The sequence below is a fragment of the Leiobunum rupestre genome, chromosome 11, assembly GCF_980474605.1.
Source record: "Leiobunum rupestre chromosome 11, qqLeiRupe1.1.hap1, whole genome shotgun sequence".
Classification (NCBI taxonomy): domain Eukaryota; kingdom Metazoa; phylum Arthropoda; class Arachnida; order Opiliones; family Sclerosomatidae; genus Leiobunum; species Leiobunum rupestre.
In genome coordinates, this window is record NC_143394.1 from 14,738,518 (window position 1) to 14,755,125 (window position 16,608).

Below are 16,608 nucleotides of genomic sequence, written 5' to 3' on the forward strand. Positions count from 1 at the left end.
CCCAAAATGTTGAAACGAAAACAGGGCCCCCAGAGGTCCTATAATACCTATAAAATCCTATATTTTCAAAAATGTCCTATAACATCCTATGATTTTAACAAAATCCCAAAAAAGTCCTATAAAATCCTATAATTTTGATATCTTGCCCATTTCAAATCCCGCCACTCAGTTAAATTGCTAGATTTAGCTGTAAGACAAATTCCTATACCAAGTCATTCTAGTCTATACTTTTCTTATTGTTAACATTGTTAGCTACTAGTATATTTTTGTGATAAAATTTATTTATTTCTTCAAATATAGATTTTGTTTTTAAATACTTAAAGTTAGTAAATTAAATAGCATATATAGTATATATTAAACTTATTATTTACCATGGTGAATATTAGTAGAAATTATGTTTAATTCAGAGAAAACGGCATGGTATTAGAAGATAAAACTTATTTTATACAAGACGTTTCGAGCCGAGGCTCTTCTTCAGTCGTTCGTTAGTTTTAAAACTAACGAACGACTGAAGAAGAGCCTCGGCTCGAAACGTCTTGTATAAAATAAGTTTTATCTTCTAATACCATGCCGTTTTCTCTGAATTAAGCATATATAGTCCTATAAAATCCTATAATTTTGTAAAAATAGTCCTGTAAAGTCCTATATTTTTAGAAATATAATCCTATTTTTCCTATAAAAAATTTGAAGATTTGAGTGGGGGGGCCCTGTGAAAAATAACACCAGGTGTTTGGGTTTGAATTTTCGCCGCCATCTTAGGGGCTGCCGCCAGCGCCCCTAACCCCGTATGAGCGATTTGCGAACTCTCCTAACTTTTAAAATCGCGCAATTTAGGCTTAGGCCTTGTATAACTGAAACGCGCCACGCGTGCAAAACATATTTTTTCCGTCTTCAGCAGCGCGCGCTTTTACGTTGTTTTTCTGTCTCACCGACTTTTCACCAGGTGTCGCGGCGGACGCGCGCTTTTCAATTTCCCGAAATTTCTTTATTTTATTAAAAATTAACCACTCAATATTTTTTGATGCGGTTTTCGCCATAATTTTAGTTTTTAATGGGCTATAGGGCTATCTAACTGGTTAAAGCTTGACCGTTCCCCTTTAAAGGCTCTGTTTGCGAGCTGACTGAGTGAAACATGTTTTGCTGCGAATAAGACTTTAAACGATTAACTTTTAAGCACACTTTCGACTAGATATATTCTAAAGCATTTCGTATCATAAAAAAACACCATTTATTATATACATTTAAACTTCAGCAATTCGTGGCTGTACTTGGTAGAGGTTCGCCGACGTAAATTACAGCCCATAAAATGTAATGACAAGCGAGCCAACGAGATTAAAGGTCGAGGTATCGTTGTCGACGAAAGCTTCAAAATGCTCAAACAAAGTAATGGATTCCTTCTGCAAGTGTCCTCCCATTTAGCTCTAATGAGAATAATATGAGAGAGTCGCGTTTTACTGGAACGAGCGCCCTCTATAACTTTTTCGTTTTACTCTTTTGTCGCCGGTGGAAATCAATGTCTAATTATCCTTTAGCCGGAGTCGCTCTTCGGGTGCCGACGGACCGCTGACGGGGCTTCGAACACGCGATTGTCGTTTCAACGCCGCCAATCAAGGCGGAAAATGCGAAAAAGTGTGTATCATAAACTCGGGAGCGAATCAACCTTTTTCCGCCGTAAAAATATCAGCTCAAAAAAAGAACCGAAAATTCCGAGAATGAAAAATTTAGCTTTCGGTGTTGATTCAAAGCAATAAGGTTCTAACTCCAAAAAAATGGCTTTTGTAAAGAAGTCGTGATTGAAGTTCTAAATTGATTAAACAATACTTCTTGGTTTAGAAATTAATCTTTACATAAAGGTAGATAAAAAAAACTAATTTTGGTAAAACACGAAAATTAGGTGGAAAATTCAAAAAATTTATATTTCCGGCTATTTTCCCACTTAATAAGATGTCAGACACTGTTAAACTAGTGGCGATCATTTCCTTATGTTATAAAACAATGTATACTGATTGTGTTATACTTAAGAATATCGTTGGTTCGGTGGAAAAAACTAGAGGTCGGCGGAACAAATAAATTAACCGCCAAAATTTCAATTAATCATTAAAATTAGTATTATTTGATTTATACGAATAAATTATACGATTAAACAACTATTTAACATGCAAAATTAATCATTTTTTTCGAATATTTCTCAATAATTCTCGGTTATGGATACATATAAACAATCGTATAATTTCATATTCAAACGCCGACCTCTAGAAAAAACACAACTTGGGAAACTGACAAGTTGCTCAAGCTAAAATAAACTTTCAGTTTTTGTCGATTGCACATTTTTACCTAAGAGCAACAAACACAAGGAGAACGCAACTAGCCTTCAACCACGCTAAGGCAGTGTTGTGTACAAATTTCGTTGGACGAGCCTTTAAGCTGTTTTTACGGAAAGTGGGAAGACAATTTCCAAATTTTCCCCTTCCAACGGCAGCAGGCGCTAAAACGTCTAGCCAAAGAAAATTGTACACAAGAAAATGCACGACTTTTGACGGGTTGGGTTCTGCTTGTGTGGGGTGTTGTGTTTTTTGCTACTATATTTTTAATTGTTTTAATTTAACCATTTTGATCTTTTGACAAAAGAAAGATTTTAAAATAAAATTCTTAATAATTTTTCAAAATGTGAAAATTTAGACATAGTACATTTTCACAATGAGGCTCCTACGTACAAATACAAGAAACCGCAAACGGGTAGAAAAGGGGGGATACCCCGGCTGCAGTTAGTCGTACGTGAGTTCGAATCATTAATAAAAAATCCCTTAAAACGCTCAATTATTCGAGAAGCCGGCGGCGTTCTCGGTGCAGCGGAGCACGCGATGTGATCGGAGCTGAAGTTTGAACACGCCTCCTTCTTCAGCCAGTGGGTGCCGAAATGGTCGTGGCTTGACCCCGCTGTAATCGAACCGACCTACAGGAACCCCGGCTCACTTGTCATTAGGATACACAGAATTGTTCCTTTCGTCTAACAAGGTTGTACCGCGGACGAAATACCTTTCCACGATACATCGAAAATTAGGCCTATTTACCAATTATTCCGAGTACGATTTCAGTTCCTATCACAATTTTATCGATTAAAAACCGATAATTATATTTTAAACAATATCACGATAACTGAATACGATATTTCAATCGATATCACGTTAATTAACTGAATACGATATTTCAACTGATATCACGATAATAAACTGAATACGATATTTCAACTGATATCACGATAATAAACTGAATACGATATTTCAACTAATATCATGATAATAAACTGATTACGATATTTCAACCGATATCACGATAATAAACTGAATACGATATTTCAACCGATATCACGATAATGAACTGAATACGATATTTCAACTGATATCACGATAATAAACTGAATACGATATTTCAACTGATATCACGATAATGAACTGAATACGATATTTCAACTGATATCACGATAATAAACTGAATACGATATTTCAACTGATATCACGATAATAAACTGAATACGATATTTCAACTGATATCACGATAATAAACGGAATACGATATTTCAACTGATATCACGATAATGAACTGAATACGATATTTCAACTGATATCACGATAATAAACTGAATACGATATTTCAACTGATATCACGATAATAAACTGAATACGATATTTCAACTGATATCACGATAATAAACTGAATACGATATTTCAACTAATATCATGATAATAAACTGATTACGATATTTCAACCGATATCACGATAATAAACTGAATACGATATTTCAACCGATATCACGATAATGAACTGAATACGATATTTCAACTGATATCACGATAATAAACTGAATACGATATTTCAACCGATATCACGATAATGAACTGAATACGATATTTCAACTGATATCACGATAATAAACTGAATACGATATTTCAACTGATATCACGAAAATAAACGGAATACGATATTCCAACCGATATCACGATAATTAACTGAATACGATATTTCAACCGATATTACGATAATAAACTGAATACGATATTTCAACCGATATTACGATTATAATCCGAATATGATATTTTAACCGATATCACGATTATAATCCGAATATGATATTCCAACCGATATCACGGTAATAAACTGAATATGATATTTCAACTGATATCTATTGGATAGCTTTTAAAGAATATCACGGTAATAAACTAATAACGTTATTTCAAGCCACAAAACGATAGCGATTTTTCAAACAATGATCATGATTTTACCGATATTTAAGAGAAAACGATAGTTGAGCCGAAAGTACGGTTTTATCTATTATAAAACGGTATTATGGTTTTTTCTTTAATAAACTAAAAGAAATTTAAACAAAAACGTCGTTATATTTCACAATTTAAATAATTTTTAAGAAAATTTTAGTTTTTGTTTTATTGTCTTTTAAACACGAACTTAAAACTACAATAACTTTCTATTAAATCTATGATTAATTAACTGTTAACGACAATACCAGCGATCTCCCCATTTTACCGATTAGAAAGCAATAACGATAGTTTCATCTATAGTACGAATTTATCGATATTTAAAATCGTACCACCACCACCAGATTGCGTTCGAGAAACAGGTCGACCAACAACTACATCAAATTTCCAGTCTATGGCTCTTATGTAGTGTTTTTACGACAAAGTTCAATCATAAATGAAAATTAGGAAGGTATTTTATGAGGCAACGCTATTTCGGTTAAAATGACCTCGACGTGAATTATACGCTTAAAGGAATTTAACGATGCTTCAAAATCGTTAAAGTATATTGTGAAATCACGTATTTTTTTAAATAGAAGAATTCAGAGATGCCTTTATTTATGCTAGATGGCGCTAGTTTAAACCTTATGGCGGGAAGCTAATAAATACTTACAGATTTATTACGAAAACCGCTCATTACACTTTTCAAGCGATTTTGTAAGTGAAAATTATAAAAAAATAACAAACAGTTATATTTATTATTTTTCCGGTTTTTAGGTAATACTAAGCTTATCAGGTTCTTACTGTTGGCGCCATCTAGTTAGACTTCGTGTATCTAAAAATTCCGTTACCATTGTGAAAGTAGCTTCTCCCTTGTCAAATGTTCCGAATAATTCTGAAGAAAAAACTCGATATTTAATTAATGGCTTTAAAAGTCCCTTGATGACTTAGGCCTAAGGTGGTGCCTTATATTAATCAAACGTTGCATACTAGTTGTTGGCGTCATCTATGAACATCTCGGATATTTAAAAATCGGCTTCTAATGGCTTTACTAATTTGAAAGTACTTTTTGTCTTATCAAATGTGCTTCTATACTGAGATAATTCAGATTTTAAGGAATGAACATTTAGAAAATATTTGTTGCTTAGATAGAAAACGACGACCACAGCCCACGATGGTTTCGATTTCATAACATTTACACCGCGTTAAAATAGTAAAACGGCTCGTGTCAAAGCCGAAAAAGTTATAAGTCGTCCTGGCTGTCATTTGCAACTCGGAAACAGAGAGACGGCCGGTGTTACGTGTTTCCCTTTTCGCTTCCGTGGGACTGTTCCCAGAAGAATCGAACTGGCAAATGGGCTCATTACTACTCCAGCCACGGTACAAGTACCACGCGCTACTTTGAAGAGTAATTTCTATCGCCTTTGGATAAATGTTTTGTTCGAAGCAAATTTTTGTGGATAACGAGATCACTTAATCGGTGACCTCTAGCGGCTGCTGTTTGAGGGGGGGGGGTGGTAAGAGGAAATAGGGGGTAAAGGAAAAAGGGGGAAAGGGGGAAGTAAGAGGGTCCTTTTGTTTAGCCTCTATTCCATGGCCTGTAGATGCTACGAGTTCGAAGCTATAGTCCAACCGGGCGTTTAGCCCGTTAGCGTTCCAACTGCACCGCGTTCTTCCTCTGTTGCTTTCGAATTGATTCGCTAGGCTCCCGCGGTCTCTATCTCTCTCTCAATGGGCTTGAGTTATTGACCTTCGGAACGCGTAACAGATTTGCAGGTTCGGCGAGTGGATCTGCCTTTGTTTAAGAGAATGTGGGCTAACGATTCTATCGGCTTTAAGTAATGGCAATTACATGGTGAACTAGTGGGAAAACAATCGCGATTGATCGTATCTTCTGATCCTCTTTCTCCGCTCGTTCCGAATTTAATCCGGGTATTCTCTTTTGTGTCGCGGGTACAATTAGTCGACTCGAATAAGCGTTTAAAAGTTTTCCCCAAATTGTTGTTTTGATTGTTAAAATAGGCTAATTTAGGTCGGGCTAGATTCAACGCGAAAAAGACCCAGCTAGTTTAATTGGAGCTGGCCTTTGTAAATCCATTAAAGTTTATTAACGAGACGAAATAGAGTTGAAACGCGTACAAAAAATTATCCTTCAAAGATCACGTATTTAATACGTGAAGAACAGATACGTTTCAGACCACTCAATGATTTTATTAAGATTATTTATTTGTATTACAAACACCACGACCTAATTAAAGTTATTTAAAAATAATCAGTTTCTTTTAATTATTAGCCATTGTTTAATACGCAAGTTAATAGAGTGGTTCAGCAAAGCAAGTTTGAACGGCAACGTCTAAAATACCTAGACATTCGTAAATAAAAATTCTAAACGTGACTACAATTCCAAATTTTCCAATTGAATTAAGATACATCTTTTTAACATTTTGGTAAGTCAGGGTACACGACGAAAGGAAAAACGTATTTGAACAATACTAAAACGCACCTTATGTTTAGCGGTGAGCATTGTCTAAAACCTAATTATATTTTCGTATACCATGGTCTATCGAAAATATCTCACCTTGTAAACTCGTACCGATTTCGACTTTAATAAACAAGGCTTAGTAACATTTCAATTTAGATCATTTTGACGCTTTTCAACAGACGTGCAGCTGCTTTCTCGATTTGTAGAGTTGGAGATTTCATAAAGTTCTTTTAATTTGTCAGTTATGGAGAAAGTTGATGATGATACACTGACATGGTTACAAGAATCATACTTATGGTTATTACTTAACTTAAGGCCTACCAATCCGTGCTATCTTCCCAGAGACCCCAAAAGAGTCGAAGGCCGGGAGGCTTATGTTGTTAAACGTCTGCGAACGTGATAAATCGATTACAGACATTGGTAAGAACAGTCTGAATTATTTTTAATATTTCACTCTATTCAAATTTATTTGATAATGCATTATACATGTTATAAAACGAATTATTTATTACTATAACTTTAAACACATTATCTCTCATATAAAATAAAATTATAGTAATTAAGAAAATTCGGCTAATACTATAAGCTTCGTGCGTAGTTGAAACTTTGGCCAGAAGTATCGCCGCCTACCGACTGAGTTTTAAATCGAATGTGTGAAAGCTGTCTGCTCATTCAAAATGATATCGATATAAAAACTGAACGTTTCAATTTTTTTTGCGATTGTGACGGGTGGGACAATACAGTCCGCTCGTCCATTTGATTAATCAGGTGCGAGATATGTGTTACGGCCACGCCAACGGGAACGGGGGATACTTAGGGATAGGGTTGGGACACCCGTGGCGGAAGTATGACAACCACCCGTTGGGGGATTAGTGGTCGTCCTCACACGGCCTTCCACAAACTCTGCCTCCCGGACGCCTGGGATTACAGGAGTGAGCCACTACTCCCGGCGAACGTTTCAATTAAAGAACATACATATTCAAAAGTAGTCTGCTATTTCTTCACACATTTAGTTGACATGTATTAAAGTAGATGGCGCTATCTTTTCTAATCTCGAAGCCTATGTATGAATCTTAAATAGAACATTCCCACACAAATAATCGACCAAATACGCCGAGTGTCAGGTCGGAATTCGACCTAGAAACGTATCATTGGCAAAGTAAAAGGTGTCGTCTTTGGTTTGTCCAACTAGAATCACCGCGCATCAATCCGATCGCGACGGCATCAGCCAAATGATTTCGCGTCGCGCTTGACAAAAGGCGCTTTGAAAGGTCAAATGAACGACCTCCCGGCTCTCCGCGATCACTCTCCATAACCCGTCAACTTTGTCGTTCCTCTGGATTTGCTCATCGATTGTCTCCTGACGTTTCTATCCGTCACCAATCCTCCAGGACAATGAGAGGACACGGTCTGCCAGTGAACCGTATAGACGCTCTAAAAGATATTTTAATTACCGTCGCTCGGCGCTCCGTCCAGAATTGGCCCGGAAGGACTGAGCGAAACGCGAAAGAGGGATACTTTCCGTTCCGGACGAATAGCGCCAGGGGTAAAATTACCTCCGAAAAATTGACGCGGGAACAGAGGGGGGTTCGCTTTTAGCCGGGGGAAAATGTCGCGCGAAGCAGATTTGCCGCGGAATCGAACACCTTTTGTGGCGTCCCGAACAAAGACTGCTCCCAGGGGCAGTATGCCGCCTTCTTTAGAATCTCCTAAGAACAAGCTTGCTTTTCCTCTTTCCGCTTTAAAAAGAGGAAGTTGAAAACTGAGATGGGGCCGCTGATGCTGCCTTTTTCACAAAGCCGCTCAAAGACGTCGAGCTATTTCTAAGAATTAAACTAATTTCATATCATGGAAACCGACAATTTTTTATATTATACCTTATATAAAAATTTATTCATTTATAAAATAAACTACATTAGTTAGTCTGTCCTCGGTCGCGGGGGTGGGATGGGCTTCCTTATTAGGACGTTGGTCACGCGCTGTCGCTCAAATAGATGTTTCTATAAAATAAAATGAATAAAAAGTATAAATCTAGAATATGTTGTTCCTACGTCACAAAACACGGCTTTATTAGTATATTCTTCGCACGCGCGCTAGAAAACCCTATATTCCTCTGGCGACTTGTAAAAGTAAGAGGCAACAAACAAAAGGAGAACATAGATAGCCTTTAAACACGCTAACACGGAGTTGTGTACAAATTTCATTGGATAAATATTTACGCTGATACGCTGAACGTTTTTTTTTACAATTTCCGAATTTTCCCCTTCCGACGGCAGCAGGCGCTAAAGCGTCTAGCCAATTAAAAATGTACACAAGAAAATCCACGACTTTTGACGGGTTGCGTTCTCCTTGTGTGGGGTGTTGTGTTTGTTGCTCCTAGCTAACAGTAACTCATAAAACTGCCTAAACGCCCTATTTTATGTCTCGCCTCGGCGTGTGGTTGCAAATTGTGTTAAGAAAAAAACATTTTCATTTTTTAACGGCAGGCGAAGTTAAATACGGCGCCGTCTGTGTTTCTTCTATTATATACGGAAGAACAATAAAATTTAATCCAAATTGTTAAAAATTAAATTCATAATTATTAGTTTATCTGTTTTAAAATATGTTATTTGACATATTTTCACTTACCATTTTCATATAATATTTTTCTATAAAATAAAATAATAAGGGAGTTTTAATAACCGCACCGCCATCTATCGGCTGGTCATAACAAATGGAAGCTTAAGCTGACGTCATAGGTCACCGAGGCCACACTGAGATATGAGGTCAAAGTACCATCCTCGTCTGCTTTTTCGTGTAACTGCGCCTATGTCATATATTATTAAAACTCGCTTATTTCTTAAGCCTATGCCTTTCATCGTCTGCAGCCCGAGTTTTCAAACTAAACTAAACTAAACTAAACTGTTTATAAACCATTATACCATATAGGAAATAAAGAGATTCAACTCAGCCTTTAAGATATAGAAATAAGTTTTTGAAAAGATATGATATAGACCTGCTTTACTATTTTATTTTATTTCCTATCAACTAGTTGGCGGGAAATTGGAAGAGCAGATAACAAAAATACTAGCGCAAATATTCATAATACATTTTAGTTGTTTCAACAATAAATAAATCATAACACAGTTTTTAAAATATGGTTTGTAAATACGTTAATATCCCTGCAGTGCGGTTTTAAATTTCACATCACAAGGCTAAGTAGGTCACCGTGGTCACGAGGTCTTGATTACGGGTCCCGCAATTTGGCGATAAATTATCGCCCAATGGAATCTGTGACGAGTTTGCAAAAGGTACATTTGTTTAATTTTATTGACATCACTTTGATCAACTTTTTTCACCATTGTGTACCGAAATGAGGACCAACAAATTAAGACTGATTCTGCATGCGGTGTTCAATTTTTAAAAATAAAGTTTATTTCCAATAATAATATCAATAATTATAAAATCAATATTAGATTTACTGATATCAGGAGTTTCCTAGTTAAGCCAGAGTTCCTACACAATACTGACGAGCCTAAAACGGGCGAACGGGTCTACTGTTGGAATCTCTATCAGAAATTGGGACTTTTGATATAACTATCTTAACTTTGGATTTCAACGGAAGCCCTAGCGTATAGCGACCGCGATGCAATAATTGATGAAATATTCCACTAAACATTGCAATGAACTACTCACAAATAGGGTACCCTGGATGTATCTATTATACAAAGATGAGTATTTGTTTATATATATACTAGTTTGTATATGTAAATATATATATATGGCCGCTGTAGGAATACTACAGTTTTCAACCTAGGTCGACCACATTTGGTATACTATCTCATGGTACCCTAACTGTGGTTTTCGATGGTTACGGTAGGAAAAACAACTTTATTTAATTGATTTAATTTAATAATTAGGTAAATCCGTAATATACAAGATACTACACTTTGGTCATAGCCAAAAGACCAAGTTTTCATAATTCTTTAATTGAATTAATTTAATAATTAGGTATATCCGCTATATAAGCAAAATTTGTTATTATCCATGGTTAAAATTGTAATTATGGTAATTTAAAATAGAAGAATTACACATGGTGGCATTTAAAAAAATTAAAAAACTATATTAAGGTTGTTTTCAAATCAAATGAGCCTCAAGCTCAAAAGCTCCTATGATTTTAAAACAACCTTAATAAAGGTTTTTATTTTTTTAAATTCTTCAATTATAAATTACCATAATATCCGCTATATGCAAGATACTTTACTTTGATGTTATCCAAAAGACCGAGTATCTCAATTCGGAGTTTCGTTACTGGCGGTTTTCCTTGGTTATACAAATAGGCATATTTCCCCGGGAAATACCGGATACCCCAGCTAGTATTTAATAAACCGTTTGTCGGCGTTTGCCTAGTTTATAGAATATAAAGAATGTAATTGTTTATACCAAGGAAAAATGACTTTGTTGAAACATGTCTTAGCGTTTAAAATCACTTTCAGTTCTCCGGTTAACGCCATCAAGAACGTTTGCATTCGAATTTTAACAAATTGCATACTTTTCCCTAACTCCGGGTACACGACGAATTAAAAACGTCATTTGAATAATGCTAAAACCGGCGTTATTCTTTTAAATAAATTTTAATTAAACTTTACTCAAATAATGAAAGTGTTATATTTCTAAATGTTATTAAAAAACATAAGTTGTCACATGAATGAATTCATTTCAACCATGAATATCGAACTGCATTAGGTAGTCTGACCTCAGTCGCTAGGATGGGAGGGGCTTAGCTATCATGACGTCGGTCACGCACCACCGCTCAAAAATTGCATTGAAAAGCAACGTTTTGAAACTTGACTAAATTTCAGTGCCAAGGCTTAGCGTTAAATTTTTTTCTAAAATTTTAATACACATCTTTTTGATAGAACGAAAATAGGGAAGAATATGAATAACAAATTCCTTTATTTATGAATATCAATTGATTTTGTAGCAGTAGAGGTATTTTTCTAAGAATCAATAGTCATTTTCTTCACCGGTTAAATCGCGCAATCCCGGAAACGTTTTATGGATCGAGTAAATGACAAATGTCTGTCTCCTGATTGGCTCAAGTGATTACGTAAAACGCAGAAAGGTACCGCCCATGCTAGCCCCAGAAGGTATAGAAAGGGTAATGTTATAGTTCGATATTCATGGTTGTCATAACTCGGTCTCGATTTGTTAAGTTGGTAAATTTTAATTATCAGTATTTTAATACAGATAATATGACGTCGTCTTGAAGTTGCTAAATATAAGACTCAGGGAAAGTAAAACGTCGAAAATGCTCAAGCGACTCCCGACGTTGTTGTTCAAACTTCTGGTGTGCTCTGCTTAACCTCTCTATGGATAGGAAACTTCTAAACGCCAAATTGCACGTATTCAATTTTACTATGAAACAAGTTTGAGCCAACACATTTTTTTTAGATTCCCACGCTTCTAGCTCAGCGTTTCATCTGACCAGCGAATTTAAAGGAGAGGTAAAACACGGATATAATCTTTAGTTGAAAGGCCCGCTTTCACGCTCCCTTTCTCCAATTTACTCCGGCGCCTAAAAGAGAGAAAAATGTCTTGTAAAAGGTTGAATTCGCGCCCCTCCCCTTTAATCCCTCCCCTGAAATATTTTGCGTCGGCTTTCTGGCTGGCTAATGCTTTCGCGATTGGGTCTGACAAACAGGGCTTCTCAATCCGCGGACGGCGAGTTTTAAGGGAAATAAATGTATTACGAATGAAAGCGTTCTCTCTCCGCGCCGCTTCCAAAAGAGACGAATGCCGAAAGCTTCCCGAATATTTGTATCTCTAGCTATCGCGCGCATTTAAATATAAGAGAGTTTTAGCTGGTATTGCGCGGAACGGGGGTGTTTGCCAAAAGAGGGACAATCGCCCCACAGAGTGTTCGGAGAGAACGCTCAAAGCTCCCCTCGAAAGAGAGAGACGGAGGTGGGGAGGGCTTGAATATGCTTGTAAAAATCGATCCGATTATTAAGGCGAGGTCTGCTCGGGGGAGATTTGTACCCCCTCTCTTTGGAAACAGCCCCCGGCCCCCCCTCGGTTCACCCCCTTGGGCAGAATCCTTTTCAGCTCCGAGTTTCGGTCGTCAGTTTCTTCCGAACCATTCGCGAAGAGACAGACGCGCCGAAGTCCGGGTATCCCGGGTCAATTTCTAGTTTGGACACCGTGACAGTTCCCTTCTCTCTCTCTGTTGGGTATCGTCGCGACCCTCGCCGCACTGCTTAAGTCCTTCTCTATACGTCTCTCTTCCAAATAGTAATTGGAAGGTAAACTCTCGCTTTCTCGCTTTCGCAAGAACGGGATCCGCTCCGTCGGATTAGTCAGAGATGATTAAAGGGATTCCCCCGGCTATTCTGCTATCTTTGGCGACTTTCATCACATGCCCCGTTGAATGCCAAGATTCTCTCTACAGAGAAGGTAAGTCCGTTTTACCTATTACTTTTTCCCGCTCTTTCACCGTACCTTGTTTACTGAAATATAAACGCGGGACGTTTTATGAAAAGTTACTCGGTGAACAGGGTACTCGCTTGAGTTTTCCATTCGCCCCTCTCGGCTACTTTCTCGGCAAATTCGACTTGTAAGAATTCCGCACTAATTAGAGAAATTCGCGCTCGGAGCCCACTCGTCTTCCGCGCTCACTCTTAGAAGTTTCTAACGCGTTTCTTTGAGTCGCTCTCTTGAAGTAGGAAATTTCCGCCGGGTTACTTTCCCTACTTCGCCTCGATTTTCTCATTTATCTCGCGACGGCGAGCGCACTTTTTTGCATTTAAATTAACGCGCAGAAATTTCGGCTTCTACTTCTTTTTTGAAAAGAAACTAATTAAAGTTTACCTAATGATGTTCGAACCGATTCGGGCCCCAAATAAGAAGTCTTTTTGTTCTTTTCAAACTTTCAATTTGCCGTTTGAAGAAAAAGTCAATCTTATTAAGTAAATTTGCTACGATCATGTGTTACGTAATTTGACTTATTTCAGTTTAAATAGATTGTTTCGTATTTTTTCTTGGTTAGTGGTTTGAATCTATGACGATCTAATTTACCCAATTTAGAGACCTTTTGTGGTGGTTTAGCTCAAACTCTCTTGGTTTTACTTCAAAGAATTTATTTTTGTTTGTTCTAGTGTTGTAAGTCGGAAACTTTTCCGGAAAACGACCGAGGCCTTTATTCCGGAAACTTTTCCGTATTTTTCCGAAAAAAAATAAAAAAAGTTTTCATTCCATGATTAGTCTAATATATTGTTTGCAAATTTAAATAAAGCGGCATTTTCGCCTAATTTGTTCGAATCTGAAAGTAAAACTAAACCTCTAGACTAGTTTAAACTTATTAACAATGTAACACTATTAATGTTTTGTAGTATGTTTACTAATATAAGACATTTTATATCGATAAAAAGTTAAAAACATTAAAACCCTTAAAAATAATTTATGTTTCAATTTTTTATTTTTCCGCATTTTATTTTTTCCGAAAATTAACAACAATAGTTTGTTCTATTTTTATCGTTGTAGAGATTAATTTTTAAATTCTTGGTTTCTTAATCGAGTAATAAAATAAAAAAATTCCAGTATTCATAATTTCTGAAATTTAACTTTGTCTTATGTAAAAATATTTTGGTTTCAATCGTTGGTGAAATTTGAGTAAAGATAAAGTAAATAACCTAATTTGGATATGACCTATATTTGGTCTACTAACGCCTGTAGAAGTGTTCTAACCGCAATACACCGTTGTCCAGAGTGAAGCAAACATTTGGTCTCTCGCCTTTTCACGGTCACCTTGCCCCGCTACGATAGTAATTTCGTTCGCTTCGTTCTTAACGATAATGTTCAGGGCTATTTTGGCCTACTAACAAAATTTAATCCATTAACTCTTATCATTTAAATAATTTAAATTGAACATTATTATATTTATGGGTAATCCGAGAGCAAATGACTGTAAAAGGCACTACTCTAACCCGTAATAATCCACCCCACATCGGAATAAAGAAGAAACATATCTTTATAATGAAAATCATTTTTATCCTTTAAAACAAGGGAGACGACTTTCCCGGGTTCTAAATCGGTCTCCTTACATATTCCATATTGTTTTCGATTTTTTCTACTACGACATTAATATTACTTTGTACAGCCTTTTTCTATTCCAAAAAAAAACCTAAAATCGTCAGGAAGAGAAATAGGGGGTCACGAAAGATTTTTTTATCTCTTTCTGTCGGGTTGCGCCGAGGGTCGCCGATTAGACTATCTCATTTCGCTTTTTCAAAAATCACTAGGTTTGCCAAATCAATAAAGTCCATTGCGTATCGCTCCATGTATATTCGCCCTTTGTAAAAATCAGTCGAACGGAATATTAAAAATTGAGCCCCGTTCACACTGGAACTTTGAAGACAACAAGATAAAGTTCGGTAAAGCTTGGACTTTTTATGACATTTTCTAAGACAAATTACTACCTTTTTATTCGCTTGACTTGAAAATAGGGTCGGTATTATCGACCAATTCATTACAGATAATTTGAAACGAAAAACCTTGGAATTCTGTTACATAGGACCTAAACTTTAAAATATTCCAGACAGTGATATTAAAAACTCCACGAATATAAATATATTTAATAGAAAATTTGTACTTCGGATATAATCAACTTTATGAATTCTTAAATTAAAATTTTTTTTTAATTTTGTACAACTTATGTTCATTGCGTTTCATTATACATAACCGTACGTTTCTAGGGAAAAATTATAAATAAATTAATATTAACCCCTTCCCGGCACGAGCAATCTACTCATGTGGATTGAAAGGCATGTACTAAATAAATTATTTTTCATTTGTATGTAACAAAAGACATCACTAAACTAATAATAATAATAATAATAATAATAATAATAATAATAATAATTATAATAATAATAATAATAATAACAATATTAATATAACACAGATGAATTTTTCTACTTCGAGACTATAGCCAGCCTATTTTTAGCGTTTTCCCAATTCATCTCATGCTCGAAGAGTAAGCTTAGACGCGAATGAAGTACACACCAGTGGCGTTTTCATCCCTCTCGTGCAGGGAGTAAATTTGATTAGGATGCACTTGGATAGTTCTTCTCCCTAACTATAAATAAAGCATTCTTGATATAACTTATAAATTATAAATTATTCTTTTATTGATCATTATTTTACCGAACATTTTTTCAACGTTATCACTCTCGACAGCTTCGACGTGATTGCAGTATATTTTGGTTTGGGCATAGTTTGACAGGTTTCACTAATAGGATTGCTTATCGTTATTAAGTTACTAATGATAAATTGCGCTGTTGTCAGAAACCATTTCACTAATAAAAATTAAAATATATAAAAGTATTATTTATTTTAATAATTAGTAATGGTAAATAAATAATTGTAAAATATTTTGGGATCATTAGAAGATAGTGCAATCTATTGCCATGACACTCAAAAATTTAATAAAAAAAAAGATAATTTATTTTTATAATTACTAAGGTTTAATAAATAATTGTAAATTATTTTGGTAGCATTAGAAGATAGTAAAATTATTTTTGACGGGAAATGGTAAATCAAAAACTTGGATGGGAGGAAGAATAGTAAATTTGGGCAAAAATCAGTTCTGGAGTCTCGAAATCCGTGTAAAAACCATACGAAAATCGTACTTTATAATCTCACTTTGAAATTAAAAATCCCTTACACAAAATTAGCAAATGTCCAATACCTCGGGTGTATCATATAATTTAACATTTCTATCACCAGTATTAACAGAGGTTTGGGCTAAGGGCGTTAGTTACGTTTATCACAAGCTAAAGAAGATTTTTAGAATATACTGGCTCCAAATTTCTTTGAAAAAAATCGTTAGTTCGAACA

General features: G+C 35.7%; 1 protein-coding gene across 1 annotated transcript in view; it reads left to right on the forward strand.

Moving 5' to 3' along the window:
- Window positions 1-12,878: 12,878 nt before the first annotated feature.
- LOC149921408 (lachesin-like) overlaps window positions 12,879-16,608 on the forward strand; it is a 98,256-nt gene continuing 94,526 nt past the window's right edge. The window contains exon 1 of the mRNA XM_090162983.1: window positions 12,879-13,167. Within this exon, the coding sequence (XP_090019109.1) occupies window positions 13,077-13,167 (91 nt within the window). The 5' untranslated portion in view covers window positions 12,879-13,076. The remainder of the gene's footprint in view (window positions 13,168-16,608) is intronic.